Source organism: Puma concolor, chromosome A1, assembly GCF_028749965.1.
Source record: "Puma concolor isolate L17-30 chromosome A1, mPumCon1.1.hap2, whole genome shotgun sequence".
In the NCBI taxonomy this organism is placed as follows: domain Eukaryota; kingdom Metazoa; phylum Chordata; class Mammalia; order Carnivora; family Felidae; genus Puma; species Puma concolor.
In genome coordinates, this window is record NC_141667.1 from 47,137,381 (window position 1) to 47,156,479 (window position 19,099).

Consider the following 19,099-nt stretch of genomic DNA (forward strand, 5'->3'; position numbering starts at 1 on the left):
ATCCCCAATATCCCCAGAAAATAGTCTCTTGCACAGAATTGGGGTTACAGACGTTCCCACTCCTACTTGTCATTCACAAACAAGGAAACACGGGAATAAGATTAGCAATAACGTCCCGAGTGCAGCTGGGCCCTACCATTATCACCACAGCCCCCACAAACCCGAAGCCATACCTGCCTCAATCTCCAAGAGCTTCTGGACCTTCCCTCCCCCACACCTGCCCCCTACAACCCATTCTCCACCCCTCAGGCAGAGTCCTCTTCATAAAATAGAAATTGGATTATATCATCACCCTCCCTGAAGACTTTTGGTGAAGCCTCCTTATTTTTCCCTGCAAGACCCTTATGATTGTCTCTGACCTCCCCGCCCACCTCTGCTCCTGCTCCAGGCCTCTGGCTTCCTCCATTCAGGGATTAAGCCAACCAAGCCTGGCCCTACCTCAGGGCCTTTACACTTGCTTTTCTCTCCACCTGTTCTCTCACCCCTCAGATCCTTATGTTACTTTTACCTTCTCATTATCTAAGTATTGTATCTAATTTTCCCTTCTAAGTGAGGCTATCCCTGACTGGCGTAGGTAACATCACTTCTCAGAGATCCAGGCAATGAGTCTCTCCAGTTACCTTGCTTTGGCTTCCTTATAGCACACATCACCATCTGCAACTGGCTTTCTGTAGTGATTATCTACTGCCACAAGAGAAAAACCCCCTGAACATACCCTCTTCAAACGGTAATAGACAGTATCGCAAGGTTACACAAACCCACACCAGGTCAGGGGTTTGGGAGTGGCTTAGCAGGACATTTCTGCTCGAGTCTATCGTGAGGTTGTGGTCAAGGTATCAGCCAGGGCCATGGTTATCTGAAGGCTGGACTGGGCCTGATAGATCCCTTTCTAAGACGGCTCACTCAGCTTGGCTGGCACGTTGGCCCCAGCTCCTCACCACCTAGACCTCTCCACAGAGCTGCTCGAGTGTCCTCACAACATGGCAGCTAGGTGCCCCAAAGCAAGTGACCCCACAGAGGAAGGTGGAAGCCACAGTGTCTTCTACGACCACCACTTCTGCAGTTTTCCTTTGGCTACACGGCTCAGTCCTCATGTGACTCATTCGGGAGGGAGGTGTCTCCAGAGAGCGAGGATCACCGGGGGCCATCCTGGAGGTTGCACACCATACTCCCCCTCCATGAGAACAAGGGCCTTGGCAAACTTGCCACGTGTGTGCCCAGCACAATGTCTGGCATGTAGCAGAGACCCCATGAATATTAGCCAGATGTCTGAATGAATCATAAGAGTGTGTAACTGTTAGGACTGCGTGCTAAGTCTTGTGCTAAGTAAGCACTTTACATGCAATATCTCACCCCCACGGCCTGCCTCATTTAATCCTCTACAGATGAGCAAACTGAGTCTCAGAGAGGTTACGTACCTTGATCAAAGTCACAAACCTGGTAAGTGGCTGAGCCAGCATTTGGCCCCAGGACTGCTGAGGACGGTCTGTCTAGGCCAGGCCCCTTAGTGGATATGCGTCAGCGTGGATTGTACTTCCGGAGATTTCCCACATTGCCATCAGACCACATGCAGTCAAACTCAGGAGCTCTTTGTGACGCCAGGAATGTAGGGAAACACAAGGAGAAACTTGGAATTCCTCTCTACGGTGATAGTCAGCTGTGTGGCTTAGTAAGCCGGACTGCAGAGAAGTCAGGGCAGGGAGCCTGCTGCCTCTGCTCAGGGTGACCCAGCAAGAGGCTTGTAGATCTCAGAGGAAACTCCAGAACCTGGTACCACAGTCGGTAAATATACAGAGCCTAGGTGCTATCTCTTCCCCTCTCGTACCTGTGGTAGACGTTACTAAGGCGATCACCATAGTCCTTCCCGCTGAGCCGCCCTTTGCTGCCTAGAATTCTCAACACAGCTCTCCCCACACCTGCACTTGTTCGGAGCCCAAACTCTGGAGTCCGCTAAAGCCAGGTTTAAATTCTAGTTCCACCACTCACTAACCCTGTGACCTTAGACAAGCTTCTTAGCTTCTCTGAGCCTCCGTTTCTTCATCTATAAAAGGGAGCTCCATTACTACCCACTTCTTTGGTCTTCTGACAAGGCTTAAGTGCAGTTGTGCACGGGGGGCTTGCAGCAGACTGCTTGGCAACAAGGAGGCACTCAATGCTGTCAACTATTGAAAGCTGCTGTGGTTATCACTGTGTTTTCCTCGTTCTGTGAATGGGAGCTTTAATAGTCCCAAGCTGATGCTTCTAGTGAATGTATTGGAGGAGGGGGCAGTGACCTTTGAGGTGGTGGTGAATGAGAGGCAGAAATACCATCTTCTTTCTCCCTTCCCACCCTGCAGGTGTGGATGTGTGGGGGCCGCATGGAGGACATTCCCTGCTCCAGGGTGGGCCATATCTACAGGAAATACGTACCCTACAAAGTCCCCGCTGGAGTCAGCCTGGCCCGGGTAAGGTGATGGCTCCCTGGATGGGGACGGGGTGAGGGGCTAGGCTCATCAGCAGAGTAGAGGCATCCTGAGACACCTGGGAACTCCAAGCCAAGTGCCTTGGGGGGGGCGGGGGGGATGTGCACCCCCCCTTCCCCAACTCTCCAGGTGAAATCGAGTTTAAGAGAACTTACTTAAACCCCTGCTTAAACACTTAGGAGCTGTGACCTTGAGAGGGTTGCTTAACTCCTCTGAGCCTGTGTTTCCTCTTTTACTTAAAAAGAAGCTAATTTGTTGGTGACTCTTAGCATTGCCAGGAGAGTCAGGGAGATAGCATAGTTACTCCAAGTGTGACAGACAAGATGATTTTAGGTGACAGACATAGGAACATTTTTATTTACATGTGTTTAAATTAATGTGCTTTAGAAGTTAAAATGTATTAGTGTAGCAGACTTGTGATTTCACAGGTATTATTAGGATAAAGCTAACATAGGTGCAAAGTCAGACCAGAAGTGATTTAAAGAAGCCTGTTAGATAAATGTTCGTGCAGGTGGAGCGGTGTGAGACACTGAGAAAGCCTGAGACAAAGTACTTAAAAGTTCCAGGCATGAGGGTGGTTAATAAATGTAAGTATCTTGCTCTTCTCCCCACCCCCTCCCCACTAACATTGCCAAAAAGTCTGTGTGTCAAACTATTTCATTAGCTTAAAATGGTTTGTATTAATAGCTGCTTGAATTAAATGGCCACTGGCTACAAATAAAAATGTTAGCCAGAGATTTGTTTTGGGGGTTGTTTTTTGAATTAATGATATTCCACTGAGCCTCAAATTTTAAAATATTAAGTGTATTGAAAAAAAACAACAAGGTTACTACAAAGGAAAAATGGGGTGGATGGGGGTGCCCAGAAAGGAAAGAGGGCCGCAGGGAGGTCTGGGGGAAGCTGGAAAGGTAACTCAGTAACTGGCACAGCTTTGCCTCGTGGAGACCCCTTCGGACAGAGACCCCTTTGCAAGCCTATTTGGCATCAGTCCATACAGCTTCCCTCTGCCCTGGCCACCGCCTCCCCCTTCCTCATCACCTGATGACATGCAGAACTGCAGGCTCTGGGTCAGGAAGAGCCTTCGTCCTGCGAGGTACAAGGAAGACCAGCCGGCTCAACGAGGCAGTGGGTCTCCCCAGGTGGGAGCTGAGCTCCAGGGGCTGCTTTGCCGCCGGTGTTGAAGAAAAAGAGAGCCAGCAGTGCCCTCTAGTGGTGTAAGATTCTAAGGACAGCCACATCTGCCATCCGCGCTTAGGACACAGCCCATCCGACCCGGGTAGGTTGGGAGGGCGGTTTTAGATTCAGCTGGAGAGGTAGGAATCCCATTTCTTTTGAGATCCCATTGGCAATCCCAGAGGAAGGTGCCAGGCAGGAAAACAGAACAACGTCAGTCAGTAAGCCCAAGAGTGCGATTCCCAGCTACTAGGAGTGGTGGGACCATGGGGACACCTCTGACCCCTGAGCAGGACTATTCCCGAAGCATCCTTTTCTTATCCACTCATTTATAAGACCTGCCTCATAAAAAGGCACCACCCACCTCCTCTTTACCGAACCACAGATGAATTCAGTGAATAACAGCTAACTGTAGTAACACATAAAAGTTTCTTGTGGGCTAGACGTCAGGCGAAGCATCTTCCATACATGTCTCACTTAATTTTCACTTGTTTTTAATCCCCATTGGAGCAATGAGATAAGTGAAATGTAGAGACATTAACTAACTAGAGCCAGAATTCAAACCCACTTAGGTCTGACCCATGCCTGGCACACAGAGCAGTTGTTGCTCAAACAGTGACAGCTGTTCATCTTGGTATCAGCATCTCTTTTTTTTTTTTTTAAGATAAAAGGCTTTTGTAAAGATTATTGTTGGATGTAAAAATCCAACTTTCATTTTATTTTTTTTTAATATATGAAATTTATTGTCAAATTGGTTTCCATACAACACCCAGTGCTCACCCCAAAAGATGCCCTCTTCAATGGGTATCAGCATCTCTTAACAAGACTGCAAAGTTTCTTTCAGCGTCTTTGAATTCTGGGTTGAAACATTTTAACTTCTTTTTCACCTGTCTGTACTGTTTCAGTCTCCTGTCGACTTTAAGCCAGCTAATGATATGAGGGGCACCCCACATACATATGCAGGACCACAAAGACGCCTGAATCAGGCTCCCCTGAATTTGTGTCCAAGTATCTAACTACCACCCTCCTTGAGTTGCAGATCATATTTTAAATGTTTGCTTAGTGTTTTAACAGCCAAATCCTTCTAGAGCATTATCTCCTAGAAGATCATTTTGATAGATTCAAGGAGAGGTCGGTTAAAAGCCCTAAAAGAGCTACATAAAGAGGGAAACGAAAGTCTTACTCAAGTTGTACAGACAGATTCCAGGACAAACAGCCAGAGAGGAGTGAAGCCACAATTCCTCACCATCCCAGTGGCACGAGCAAATTAGTGTGCTGAAGGACCTAGGTGGGCCGCCTGGGAAAAGGAGAGACTTTGGGTGTGCAAGCCTTTTTCGGTTTTCAGCTTCCTCAGGGCACAGATTTAAATTAAGCCCAGGCTTTGCCTTGCAGGGGCCTGGTATTGTTCCTTAATTGTTTAATACGTTCCTTAATTGTTTTCTAACCTACTGTCAGTCTCTTCAGCACTCAGAGAGAATGAGGCTGATATCAGCAAGGAAATTCCATAGCTTCCTAGTCCCAAACTCAGAGTCAGCAAAATTGAAGAGTGAGTGAAAACTTTTGTCTTTGGCATGGGGCCCCCTCCTGATGGCTTCTTTCCTCCTTGCTCAGGAGTCAGCAAACTGTTTTCATGTGGCCTGTGCGCTAAGAATGGTTTTTACATTTTTAAGTAGTTAGGGTGAAAAAATGAAAGAAGAATATTTTGTGATACATGAAAATCAAATTTCAGTCCATAAAGTTTTATTGGAACACAACCACACCCATTCATTTACATAATGTCTATCTAGGGCTCCTTTTCCACCACCTCAGAGTTAAAACCACATGGTCTGCAAAGCCCAAAATATTTGCGATCTGACCCTTTACACAAAATAGTTGTCCACCCCTGCCTTATCTTCTGCTTCTAGAGCAGTCATTCACACTGAGGTGTGAATGACTGATAACAGTTTAAAATACTAACTCCCTTTTCCCCTTCAGAAGAAAATTTGGATTGCAATAGGGAGAAAATCCTTTATGATAGCAATAAAGCCTGTAGAGGTAAATGTTGGGGGTGAAGGGCAGATTTCTGGCAACAGTCAGGGGTTGGAGAAAGATATTTTGGAGCAGAGAATTTCCCCCTGAACACTGAAGCTGTGCTCTTCTGGAACCAGCTGTCTGAAGTTCTCAGCAGGTGGTGTCTACAACTGCAGATGAAATAAGGAATTTTCATCCCAGTTACACAGAAGAATTCACTTTCCCTCTATCTCCAAGTCTGCTCACAAACAGGTTGTTTTCCTGACTGCTGCCTCTACTTGCCAGTAATGTGGTTGTCATTTTTATATCGATCATCCCTGTGCTTCATATTCAAAGAAGCAGCAAGCTTTGCACCTCAAAGGATTTTTTAAAATTCCAGCTGCTGGTGGAATTACAACTTTTGGTTGCAAATTATTGTTTTCAACCAGGGTACTTGGTCAGCACTCTTAATAGAAAATGACAGAAACCCCACTCAAACTGGCATAAGCAGAAAGAGAATTCACTGACTTATGTTAATAGAAAGTCCCAAGATAGTGCTCACTTCAGGTATGGCTGGATTCAGGTACTGAAAGGAACGTGTTCCTCGTCCAGCCCTCAGTTCTGCTTCATTCATTCAGCCTTGGTCAGGTTTTCCATATGACCCAGAAGCTCTGGCCTCTAGCTTACCCAGCAATGAATGCAAGTGGAATGAGCAATTCTCCCCGATAGTTCCAGTGAAATCGCCATGCTAATGTCATTGATTCTGATTGGCTTGGCGTGAGTCACGTGCTCGCTGACCAATCCCTAGAGTCAGGGCTGGTTCCCATTAGTGGGGCTGGTTCATGTACCTTTCCTGAAGCCACTTGAGAGAGAGGACAGAAGCAGAGGAGGGAGGCTACAGCTAGAAAAAGGGGGTGGAAGATGCACAGGTAAAACAACAGCCATCTCTTAGCCAGAAGTTGTAGAGTCCTTAAAACGTGCATAAATAAATATAGAAGGCTTTAAAAACATGGTGGGCTAGGGTCTTTGATGCAACACAAAATAAGAAAGATGAACCTCAACTTCCAGGATCCTTGCCCCCAGCCCCCCCTCCCCGCCCCTGGCCTCAGCCCCTCGGAGGGCCTGACCCTTCCACCTCCCTGTCGCCCTCCAGAACCTGAAGCGAGTAGCCGAGGTGTGGATGGACGAGTACGCCGAGCACATTTACCAACGCCGGCCAGAGTACCGCCACCTGTCTGCTGGGGACGTCGCCGCCCAGAAGAAGCTCCGCAGTTCCCTTAACTGCAAGAGTTTCAAGTGGTTTATGACCAAGATCGCGTGGGACCTCCCCAAATTTTACCCGCCGGTGGAGCCCCCGGCGGCAGCTTGGGGAGAGGTGAGTCTGAAGGGCCCGGTGCAAAATCCAAACGCGGAACCCCTATTCACAAGACAGGCAAAGAGTGCCAATTAAGGCATGAGATATAAAACATGTTTCTTTCTTGAGTCTCTCTAGCCTTGTGGTGGTTTTTTATATGCTACTTAATGTTCTAAGTAGAGAAAAATTAAAACTTTAATATTAGCATAAATTTTACCATTCAGCTTCATATTATGCAGTGTGAGTTTTAAATGCAAATAGAAGAGCATTTAGCTCATGTGCCAGATGGGTGAAATTTCACAATCTGTATTTCAACCCTTGTACGTGCATATGTATTTCTTACCAGAACGGTGCAAACACAGCACAAAGCTAACTCAGCTGATTTTATGTCACTTGTTGCTAATGCATACTTTATTTTATTATTTTTTTTTTAATTTATTGTGAGAGAGAGAGAGAATCCCAAGCATGCTCTGTGCTTTCAGTGTGGAGCTCATTGTGGGGCTTGAACTCACGACCCATGAGATCATGACCTGAGCCAAAACCAGGAGTCAGTTGCTTAACCAGCTGAACCACCTAGGTACCCCGATAATGCATACTTTCTAAACCCACTCTACCTGTGGCTTGCTGATGCATGAGGAAGAGCAGAAAGAAAAACTGGGGCTTGCCCTCTTCTTCCCTTCCTTCTGTGTTGTTATCTTCCGCTGGTAAGGAAAGTGGTCTGCAGGTCCAGGGAAGTAATGCAAGAGGCTATTAGAGCTCCCTGGCTCTTCCTGTGTCTCTGAATACCTCGGCCTTCTTTGTGCAGTCAAGTTCTGGTTGGAAAGCACGGCCTTCAGACATGCCAGCACCCCACTTAGTCTTAGCTGTAACTTGAGTCTTGCTGAACTCCCATGCACGCAGGACCCCAGGGATTCTGTGCTTCTGGGGCATCACAGAAGAAAGGTACAGCGAATGCCCGTGTACTGTGTTATCACCTCTGCTTACATGCATGCTCCCCTGTCCTATCAGATTCCACTGACAAGTTCAAAGATAAAATTATTAAAAAAAAATTTTTTTTTAACTTAAATCCAGGTTAGTTAACATATAGTGTAATAATAATTTCAGGAGTAGAATTTAGTGATTCACCACTTACGTATAACACCCAGTGCTCATCCCAACAAGTGCCCTCCTTAATGCCCGTCACCCATTTAGCCCATCCCACTATCTACCTCCCCTCCAGCAACCCTCAGTTTGTTCTCTGTATTTAAGAGTCTCTTATGATTTGCCTCTCTCTGTGTTTTTATTTTATTTTTCCTTCCCTCCTCCTATGTTCATCTGATGAGTTTCTCAAATTCCACATGAGTGAAACCCTATGAGATCTGTGTTTCTCTGACTCATTTCACTTAGCATAATACCCTCCAGTTCCATCCACGTTGTTGCAAATGGCAAGATTTCGTTCATTTTCATTGCCAAGTAGTATTCCATTATATATATATATATATATATATATATATATATATATATATATATATATATATAAACCACATCTTCTTTATCCATTCATCAGTCGAACACTTGAGCTCTTTCCATAATTTGGCTGGCACGTGAAAAGATGCTCAATGTCACTCATCATCAGGGAAATACAAATCAAAACCACAATAAAATACCACCTCACACCTGTCCCAGCGGCTCAGATTAACAACCCAGGAAACAACAGGTATTGGCGAGGATGTGGAGAAAAGGGAAGTCTTTTGCACTGTTAATGGGAATGCAAACTGGTTCAGCCAGTCTGGAAAACAGTATGGCGGTTCCTCAAAAAAATTAAAAATAGAACAACCTTACGACCCAGCAGTAGCACTACTATATATTTATCCAAAGGATAAAAAATGCTGATTCGAAGGGACACATGTACCCCAATGTTTACAGCAACACTATTATTAAAACTTTTAACACCACGACAGCAGAGCTTTAAGCCAATGACAGCCCCTTCTGAGTGAGGGGCCTGGGGCTGCTGCCTGTGTCACACTCCTCAAGCCCGTCCTGCTGGGGGAGGCAGACCATCTTCTAGCAGAAGAAACACTCTGTCACCAGACTCTGGCTCCTGGTGTCTGAGCTGAGAGGACCACTCATTTATAGATGGACATACCGGGGCTGGGGGACAAGGAGCATAAGGGTTAGATCTCCTTCCTTGCAGGTGACAGAAGTCCAGTTTGAAGTGAAAAGAGAAATGTAGTGAATCTCATAGAAACGTTGGGTAGCTGTGGCTTCAGACACGTGGATCCAGGGGCTCAAATGATGTCAGTTGCTTTTTCTCCTGTTTACCTCTGCTGCCATTTCTGTTAGCCTCATGCTGAGGGTAGCAAGATGGTTTCCAGAAGCTTGAAGCTGGCCCAGCAACAGAAAGTATATGCCTCCTTCCCAGTAAAGCCAGCACAGCTCCAGGAATCAAGTCTGATTCTTAGGTCTGCACCAATCACTGTGGCCACGGGAGGAAGGGGGAAAGCAGGGGTGGACAGATACTCTAGCAGGCCACAGAGTGGGGAGAGGGCGGTAGTCCCATAGAAAATCAGGGTGCTGTTACCAGAGGAAGGAGTGAGGGGTTTGAGCCAACAGAAACACCAGGTATGGCTTGTTCAAATTCATACAGCAAGTTAGAGGGGCCTTTCCTGACTAAGCTGTCTGGCCCATCTAACACCAGCACAGATACTGTAGAGGAGGTGTCGTGTTGACTTCCCTCATGAAGCTCTTCATTTCTTTGCCAGTTTATTGGCTTTTTCCCCTGTATTAGGGCCAGTCTTCCGAGAAGCAGACACCAAGAGACTTGTTGGGGGAATCCCTGAGAGAAGGAACAAGAAGGGAGCCAGGAGAGGCTGGGAGATCTGCTGTGGGGCTGGTCTGCCTGCTGGGAATGGGAAAGGGGAGGAAGAAGGGCTGCCGTAGGAGGAGTCCCACAATGCAAGCATGCTCTTGAGCCAAGTGACTGAGCAGTCTTCAAGCCAAGTCTCCTACCAGAGAAGGCAGCATCTCCCTGGAATGGGCCTCCACAGTCCCCCTGCCCTGCTCCGTCACTGGCTGGAAGCAGCCCATGGGAAGCACGGCCTCCACTCAGACACAGTGGATTCCGGACACAGCGGCCGGGCAGTCAGACCCCCTGCAGCAGGGCAACTGAGGAGCACGTTTTCATGGCCACCACACCTCCAACCCAACCCCTCAGTCAAGATAGGAGTGATTCTGTGAGGCAGGAACTACACGATGCACCTACATGGCACGGTGGCCTTCAGGTAGTGAGTGCTGACCAACCGTGAGCAGTGAGGCCTTCTGCTCTAGCCCAGTGCTCCTCCCACCACACCACACCCTGTCTTACTGAAACTCTTGTTTTTTGGATCGAGAACCTCTTGCCATTCACCTGCTCTTTAAGGCCAAGACCCCACAGCAAAGATGCCCCGTCCTTTTCTAGGGTGGCTTTCAAGATATGGTCCCTGCGTCTCCTGGAATGGGAGTAAAATTCCACTCCTGGAACTGTTGGATCAGATTCTCCAGGAATGGAGCCAGAGAGTCCTCTGAATACCAACCCCCCTCAACTTCCAGGTCCCCACTGCCACCCTGTGACTTTGCATGCTCTAGGACAAAGCTGGCTTTGGAGGAGCTCCTCTCTGAGGACTGAGTATTCCTGTACTGAGAAGCGCAAGGCACATCCACCAACCCAGGGCAAGCTTCATTAAGATAATGCAGAGCTTTCTCCATCCGATGTCTCTGCTGAGTTCCCTCCTTCCATCCCGGCGGGGTCCCAGGGGACTATCTCAAGGTGCCTCATTAGTCCACTCTTTCCTTCTGTCTCTTTCAGATTCGCAACGTGGGCACAGGGCTGTGTGCTGACACGAAGCATGGGGCCCTGGGCTCCCCGCTGAGGCTGGAGAGCTGTGTCCGGGGCCGTGGGGAGGCTGCCTGGAACAACATGCAGGTAAGGGCCACTCTTCTCAGGGACTGGCGGCCAGGTTTTCCTGGGCCATCTGTGGCCTGGAATGTTCACATGGTCAGGGCAGGGAGAGAGACGCCAAGGGTCAGTGACGAGTCACAAAAGCTAGCCCAGGGGATGAGTTATAAGAGCTTTCTGAACACCTTAGAAAGAGGAATCCTTCACATTGCAATAAAATCATCAATCGGGTCTGTTGGCAAATGACAGACACTCAGCCCAAATGGCCTTCAACAAAAAGAAGAATATATTGGCTCATGTATGCCGTTGAAGAGCTTAAATGATGTCATCAGGAGCTCTCCAGGGTCTCAACTCTTCTTCCTCTCTGTTGGCCTCATCCTTCATCCGGCTCTTCCCACATGGTGGCAGATATGACCACCAGCAGCAAAGGCTTTCAACCCGCCAATGAAAAGGCATGTCCCTTTCCAGAGTTCTGGAGAAGCCGTGGGGGTGCTCACATATTGGCTTTCCTGAGCCAGTTACAATAGGGGATGTGATACAGTCCTCGTGTTGATCAAGCCCACGTCACATGCCCACTCCTGGAGCCTGTGGTGTGGTCAGCCTCACCTGAAGGACGGGGAGACGAATGAGGAGAGTGGGTTCCCCAGGGGATCGTGCCCAGGCGGTGTTATCAGAAGAATGAAGGCTACAGGCCAGCGGTGCAGAAAAAGCCACCACCCTCAAGAAACTGCATTTAACTGCCGTGATCCCCCCAGCACCAACGGTTAACCCTAAAATCACACCGCATCCCGCCTCCACTGACTCTTGGTTCGAGGGAACATTTTTATAGTCTCCTTCCTGTGGGTTTTCTGACATTTTGGAAGTGCACACTGATAGAAGCCCATATTGCGGGGCCTCTGCAAAAACAGAGCTCAGAAGGGGTGAGTGGCACGCTCACTGCGAAGGAACAGCACCGCCTCTCAGATGGGCCCAGTGCCCGGCCTGACAGTGTCTGCCCCTCCCTCTGAAGTCCTTGCTCCCTCTCCTCCCTTGATAACAGTTATTAGAAGTGGCCCTCCTTCACCAATTCTCCTGAATTCTTCAGGGCAGCGTGTGGCTGCTCCCCACACCCACCCCATGAAGGAGAACCCCAAAAGAGACCAGGAAGAGCACAGGGCCTGGGAGAACGTGCCTGGAGAGCTCGACCTGGGATAGCCTCACTGTGTGGCAGAGTCCACACTAATGCCTGAAGATTCACTTGAACAAGGAACAAAATGATGTCTGGCTGCCTGGCTGTGCCAGCCTCCACCCTCTGAAATGGGAAGCATGGCAGCCCATTTGCCCCTGTGGGATCGATATTCCCTGGGGCTCTCAGACACCCTGAGCAGAGAGCTCTCGTGAGCCTGAAAAGGGAGAAATGTGAGTCTAAAATGCAGAGGACCCGGGAGATAATCAGGAAGCAGTAGCTGGCACAACCACTCCTTTGCCACCATGGGGTCCACTCCTGGCCAACATGGAGTAGGTTAACAGGGACTGGATTTACCCTCCTGCCAGAAACAACTGAAAAACAGAAAATGTGTGAAACACTCTTTTCAAGAGAGCAGACAACATTGGGGCGCCTGGGTGGCGCAGTCGGTTAAGCGTCCGACTTCAGCCAGGTCACGATCTCGCGGTCCGTGAGTTCGAGCCCCGCGTCGGGCTCTGGGCAGATGGCTCAGAGCCTGGAGCCTGTTTCCGATTCTGTGTCTCCCTCTCTCTCTGCCCCTCCCCCGTTCATGCTCCGTCTCTCTCTGTCCCAAAAATAAATAAAAACGTTGAAAAAAAAATTAAAAAAAAAAAAAAAGAGAGCAGACAACAGAGGGTTCTATTAAAGAGACCGGCATTGCCGTTGTAAACCTTCCCTCAAAGAAAACTCCAGGCCCAGATAGATTCATCGGTGATTCCTACCAAACACTTAAGCAATGTTACCAGCTCTACAAAAACTTTTCCAGAAAAGGAGGGAATACTCGCCAACTTATTTTGTGAGGCCAGCATTACCTTCGTAGCAAAACCAGACTGACCCATATACGAAAATTACAGACCAGTATCCCTTGTGAACATAGGTGCAAAAATTCTAAACAGAATTTTAGAAAATCCCATCCAGCAGTGTGTAAAAAGGATAATACATCGTGACTAAGTGTAATTTATCTGAGGGATGCATGATTGGTTGAATATTAGAAAAGTAATCAATAGATTCACCGTGCTAACTGAAAAAGAAAAACCACATAATCACCTTATACCCAGAAAAAGCATTTGACAAAATCCAACATTCATTCCTGATAAAAACTGTCGCAAACCAGGAATAAGGGAACTTCCTCAACTTGATCAAGGTCATCTATAGAAAACCCACAGCTAACATCAAACTTAATGGTAAAAATCTGAATGTTTTACCCCTAATATCAGGGATAATACAGGGATTCTGACCTTACTGTTTCTATTTGACACTGTACTAACCTGTGGCAAGAAAAAGAAAAGTCATGCAGATGGGTGAAGAAGGAAAATAATTTGTAGACTATATGATCATCTTTATTTGTAGACTGTAGGATCACCTTTGTGGAAAATTCTATTGACTCTACAGAGAAACTACCAGAATAAATAAATGAACTTATCAAAGTTATGAGATACGAAAACCAATTGTATTTCTATACATGAATAATGAAGAATCAGAAATTAAAACAAGTCAAATTAAAATTAAATTGAGTCAAAACATATCAAATTATGTACTTTAAATGTGTATGGTTAATTGTATGCTAGTTATTCTCCAGTAAAGCTGCTGGAAAAAATGCTTATTAACTCAATACAATAGTGAACCTGGTTTGGATCCTGATTGAAACAGACTGAAAAGAAACTTACAAAGCAATTTAAGAACACTTGAACTCTTCTTACTTGATGACCTTGAGGACTTTGCAATAACTTTTTATTGTTATAATGGCACTTCAGTGAAGTATTTTCACCTGAGATGATATGATGTCTGTAATTTGCTTCAGAATAACGTTGAGGTGGGGGGTTGTGATGGGGGGTAAATCTGTAACAAGATTCACCATGAGTTGGTAATTGTCGAAGCTGGGTGATTGGAAGGGGTGTGGTCAATACTCTTCCCTGGATCTCAATGTTTAACATTTTCTATCATTACAGAAAAGAGAGGGGTGCCTGGGTGGCTCAGTTGGTTGAGCATCCAACTCTTGATTTCAGCTCAAGATCTCATGGTTGTGGGGTCGAGCCCCGCATCGGGCTCTGTGCTGATGGCGTGGAGCCTGCTTGGGATTCTCTCTCCCCCTCCTCCCTCTGCCCCTCCCCTGCACATGCACTCTTGCTCTCTCAAAAAAAAAAAAAAGAAAGAAAGAAAGAAAGTCAGTCCCCGGTTTTGCTATCCCTATAATGATGTCCCTGTATGTACAGGTGTTCACCTTCACCTGGAGAGAGGACATCCGACCTGGAGACCCCCAACACACGAAGAAGTTCTGCTTTGATGCCATCTCCAACACCAGCCCGGTCACCCTCTATGACTGCCACAGCATGAAGGGCAACCAGCTGTGGAAATACCGCAAAGTAAGGCGGGCTGTGTGGGCGGAACAGGGCAACCTGCTTGGTTTTAAACAAAGAGAAGCAGACGGGCATGCAGCACCTCACTTCCCCCCACAGAGCATGCTCCCCCGTGCATTCGCGCCACACACCTACCATGCCCCACTTCTCTGCCATTTGAGAGATGCCAGAAAGCCAGGTTTTTATGTGAAATTTCTACGCTCTTACATGCTGGCAGCTGAGTCCATAAAACACCAGCACCACCACCGTCATGAGAACCGATGCCAGTGGGCCAGAGACGAGCATGAGTAGGGCCCAGGCCCGGAAGTGGCACACAGGTCACTTCCACCCGCATCCCCCCGGGGCAGAGCTCAGGCACAGGGCAAGGCCGCCTGCGGGGGAGGCCGGGCAGGTCTCGCTGTGCCCTCAGCAGGGAGGCCTCGCAGGTCAGTGAACGCAGCCGGCCGCTGCCTCACTGCCCCGTTGCTATCGTTGCTGCTGCCGTTGGTTCAGATCCCCAGCGCCGCCTCCCTGATTACCTCCCTGTTTCGTAGGACAAGACCCTGTACCACCCCGTCAGCGGCAGTTGCATGGACTGCAGTGAAAGTGACCACAGGATCTTCATGAACACCTGTAACCCCTCTTCTCTGACCCAGCAGTGGCTGTTTGAACACACCAACTCGACAGTCTTGGAAAAATTCAACAGGAACTGAGCCCTGGTGTCTCAGCGGGCCTGGTGGGGTCCTCTCCTGGCGCTTCCGGCAGCCTTCCCCTCCCGAGGGAGGCAGGGCTTCCGTGGGCAGCGTGACGTGAAAGGCGCTGGCCAACAGGTCTAGGGCACAGAGGGCTCTGACGGCTGGAGCAGGAGGCCCACCTGTTCCTTGAGGCCCAGTGGTAGCCGCGGGGTGGACAACAGACCCCACATGAGGCCCCACAAAGAGCAGTGCCTGCTTTAATCCCTGACAGCATCATGGAAATCTAGGAGGGCCTTACCAACTTTGTCACCACGTTCCTTTGGGCATTATGTGGGAGAAATGCCAAGGCAGCCCTAGGCTACCCGAAAATGGGTCCTACAAGGTTACCTAGCCTTGAGATGGCTCATATGTGACGGCCCTTTAGAAAGAGAAGCCCCTGTTGTCCATCTGGGCACTTGTAGCACCTCTGCCGTCCGTCAGCTGCAGAAGGGGAGGGAGGGAGTCTTTCTTGGGGCCACTGGTTTCAGCCATTTAGTTTCTGCCTGTCATGGAGTAACTGAGTAACTACAGTTACTGCCCGGCTTCTGTTCTGTCACAGCCCCAGGCGACGCATTCGAAGGCCGTACCTGGGCCCTCAGAGCATCCAGTACTGAACACTGGCCAGCTGCCAGGCCTGGGGTCAGAAGCTGGACCCCTAGACGTTCCTTTGCCGCCATGGACACATGGGCTGTCTCTCCTTGCTCTCTGGGCACAAGACAGCTCAGCCACCAGCTCTTCAGGGCTGGGTTTCAGATGACTTGGGCCCATGGAAAAGGCCTAGTAGAAGACCTCCAAACCAGAGATTCTGGCTGAATTTCCCTTATCAGTGCTTCCATTTTCCTCTTTCTCTCTTGGGCAATTACCTGCCTCAAGAAAGGAGCAGATGTGTGAAGTGCTCACCTCACAAAGGCTGGAGGCCTCCAAGGTGGACCAGGGGCGAGATGCCCAGCCTCTGACCTCATCGCGGCTCCAGTTCTCACATAGAACTCTAGAATTTTTATAGAACTGTATCATTGGATCACAAACTAGAACGCTACATAGGATTCTGGTATTCTAGCATCCAGTTGGGATTTCTAGAATGCTGCGATTTAAAAGAGCCAGCCAAGTGTAATATAGTTAAGGCATCCAGCCCCCAACCTAGAGACAATCTTTGAAATCCGAGGTTGGTGGTGTCGGGGGGGGGGGGGGGGGGAGGGGGTGGGTGACCCATGTCTGTCAGCTCGTACCGGAGGCCTCGGTACGTACGACACGGTCCACAGTGCAGACCCGAAGCCCTGCACCCTCCACCGCCTTCACAGCTGCAGTGGAGGAGGGTCCCACGAACAGGCAGACACCCAGCTCCATGCCAGTCCCTCGTGTTTACCTTTTGCTTTGTTAATTATGTGTCGGACTCCCAGAGGGCTCCCAAGCTAATAGGAAGCATTTCTGTGACCAACCTGCCACCCACTGATTCAGAAATGGAAATCGCATTCTACAACCTATGGCTCCCACCAGCTAGTCCAGGAAATACTTGAAACCAGTGTTCCAATTAGAGCTGGGTCTCTCGATTGTGTCATTTACCAATTAAATGAGACATTAATCTGGGAACAGAGCCACGAATCTGCCTTTGAGATGCTGGCTGATCTCAAGGCCACCAGTTATCAGGGGTGGGGAGGCAGATAAAACACTCCTAACCACCACCACCCCAATTAAGCATATAGCTGGCAAAGCATCACTTCCTCCACTTCTGCCCCCACACACACCCTGCCCTGGCCGCCTGTCCCCAGGAGAGGTGGCCCCTGTGCGTGCAACAGCTTGCTTGATCCCTTGTTGATCCCTCCGTGTCTTTTCCAAACGAGTGCCATATCTTTAGAAGTGGCCCTCCATAGGAAGGAGTCCAAAGATGAGGCCCCTTCTGGGATCTAAGAGAACAAGAGTTGCAGTTTGGAGAACTGAGGGTTCATCATCAGAGAGCAAAGCAGCATCATTAAAATAAAAACTGTGCCTTTTAAAAAGAAAAAAATGCAAATGTACAGCAAATCCCTAAACTTGAACAATTTCCTAGTGCCTTGCTAGACAAACATAAAGGGGCAGGGTTGGGGGCGGGGGAGGGGAAACTTTCGTGGTAGTGTGTGCAGTTTCTGTTGGATGAGTGTGTGTTTCTTAACTTCTGATTTCAAGCAGGAGACGTTGGGCCTAGGGCAGGATCTGGGAGGCGGAGATGCCCCTCAAGGGCCAGAGGCTGGAGTTCCAGTTCATGGCAAGTAACCCTCCAAGTTAAAAGGGCAGCTGGACAACTCATTTTGTCTGTGGCCTAGAAGGGCCTCAGCAACCCCTGGGAGAGGGCCCTGTTTGTAGACCATGCCTGGAGTCCCCCACCCCAGCCCCCACACAGAGTGCAGCACACTCGCTAGGTTTCCAGATGTCCCATTCCAAGTGGGTGATAGTGTCCTCGGCAAGACCGGGACTCCTGTGGAAAGCAGGTGCAGCAGCAAGCGGGCTTCAGCTTTCCTCCGTCCCATTCTTGGGTCCTCCATTAGGGTCTGCTTTTGCACCCTCGACTGGGGATGGGCAGGTCCTCTGAGCAGCACTTGCTGAGCCCTCACCAGGAGGTGCTGGGACTTGGCAAAGTGTGGAAGAGGGGAAGGAAGAGGTTCACGGCTCAGCTGACCAACTGACTGGTTACAAATACCACTGGTTGCTTTGGCCTCCTTTTTGAAAACCACCTGTCTCAGAGATCCAGGTTCCTGCCCACACTACCAGCTGATGCTCAGTACAGCAGCCAGGACCTGTGGAGACACTCTCATCTGGGTCATGGGTGAGAACGTGGGCCCCTTTGCCTCCCTTTATTCTGAGCGTGAGGTCACAAAACAGGGTGCGGCCAGAAAGCATCATGACCGTGTGGCTCACCAGCAGCCTTTCCAGAGGGGGAACTCCGGAAACATTTTGGAATGCGGAGAGCCTCTTTGCTGTAAATACAAGGCCTTTGGAGGTGGCTAAATGTTCAGGCACACGTGTGAAAAGCCATTCTACCGTGTGCCTCCCCCCGGAGCTTTCAACTTTTAAAATAGTCCAGGAACCGCCCCTTCTCCCCTTGTGGAAGAATTAGTTCAGAGGCAGAGGGGGGTACTTCCACGGGGGGGGGGGGTGACATTAGGCCTAGGGGAGAAAGAGCAGTTCCTGTTGAAGATGCGGCATATAGAGTCCCAAAGTGCACCCTATATTCACTTTCCAAACCTACCTGTCGAATTTCTCTCTCTCCTTAAGAAAGAGATGATACCCTTGAAAATGGCTCCCTGTTTCTTTCCATGTATCTTCATTTTTCTACTCTCTGGAATCTCAAAAGCGTGGCAAAGCACTTTACGGTAGTAACCGAGAATTACTCTGACTGGGGATTCCTTGCTTCAGTGGTCTCTAGTGTGTACAGATTGGGCGATCTTTTATAATTCCTGGGAGGCAATGCATTTTTAATGTTTTCTGAAGATTTTTAAGCGTGGGAGAGGGGCAAGGAGTGCAGTCCAATTCTGGAATTCTTTTCTACTTTCCACTGATGCTCTTTGTGAAAATCGAAGTAATATTTCAGTTCAAACTTGATCTTGAGCCAAGGCCAAGGCCCACTGCCGCCTCTGGGGTGGGTGTTGGACCTACATCCCAAGTGACAAGGTCCTCTTAGCATCCACTCCCCAGAAGGCTTTGATTCAGCCTCTCCAGACAACAGGGTTGAGCTCCTGCTCTGTTTTGGGCGTGAAGCCTGGGATCCCAAAGGGACTACAGGCAGGGAATATTGAGATGGCAGACTGCGATTCTAAACAGAGAGCTCAAGACCACCAACCTCTCTTCTCCTGCCCGGAAAAGTGAGCCTTTGTGATGAACTGACTTACTGTGTACAATTGTGATTGTTGTTGAGTAAACCTCCAGACTTTCTCTAACGTGTTCTCTGGCTTGTTCTTGTCAC

At 48.8% G+C, this 19,099-nt stretch overlaps 1 protein-coding gene across 4 annotated transcripts in view; it reads left to right on the top strand.

Annotated features, from left to right (window-relative positions):
- Nucleotides 1-19,073, top strand: part of GALNT10 (polypeptide N-acetylgalactosaminyltransferase 10) — a 226,692-nt gene extending 207,619 nt beyond the window's left edge. For all 4 annotated transcript variants that reach the window (XM_025924183.2, XM_086700365.1, XM_086700177.1 and 1 more), the window contains exons 8-12: nt 2,337-2,444; nt 6,778-6,999; nt 10,802-10,918; nt 14,309-14,458; nt 14,986-19,073. In XM_025924183.2, the coding sequence (XP_025779968.1) occupies nt 2,337-2,444; nt 6,778-6,999; nt 10,802-10,918; nt 14,309-14,458; nt 14,986-15,144 (756 nt within the window). In that variant the 3' untranslated portion in view covers nt 15,145-19,073. The remainder of the gene's footprint in view (nt 1-2,336; nt 2,445-6,777; nt 7,000-10,801; nt 10,919-14,308; nt 14,459-14,985) is intronic.
- Nucleotides 19,074-19,099: the final 26 nt, after the last annotated feature.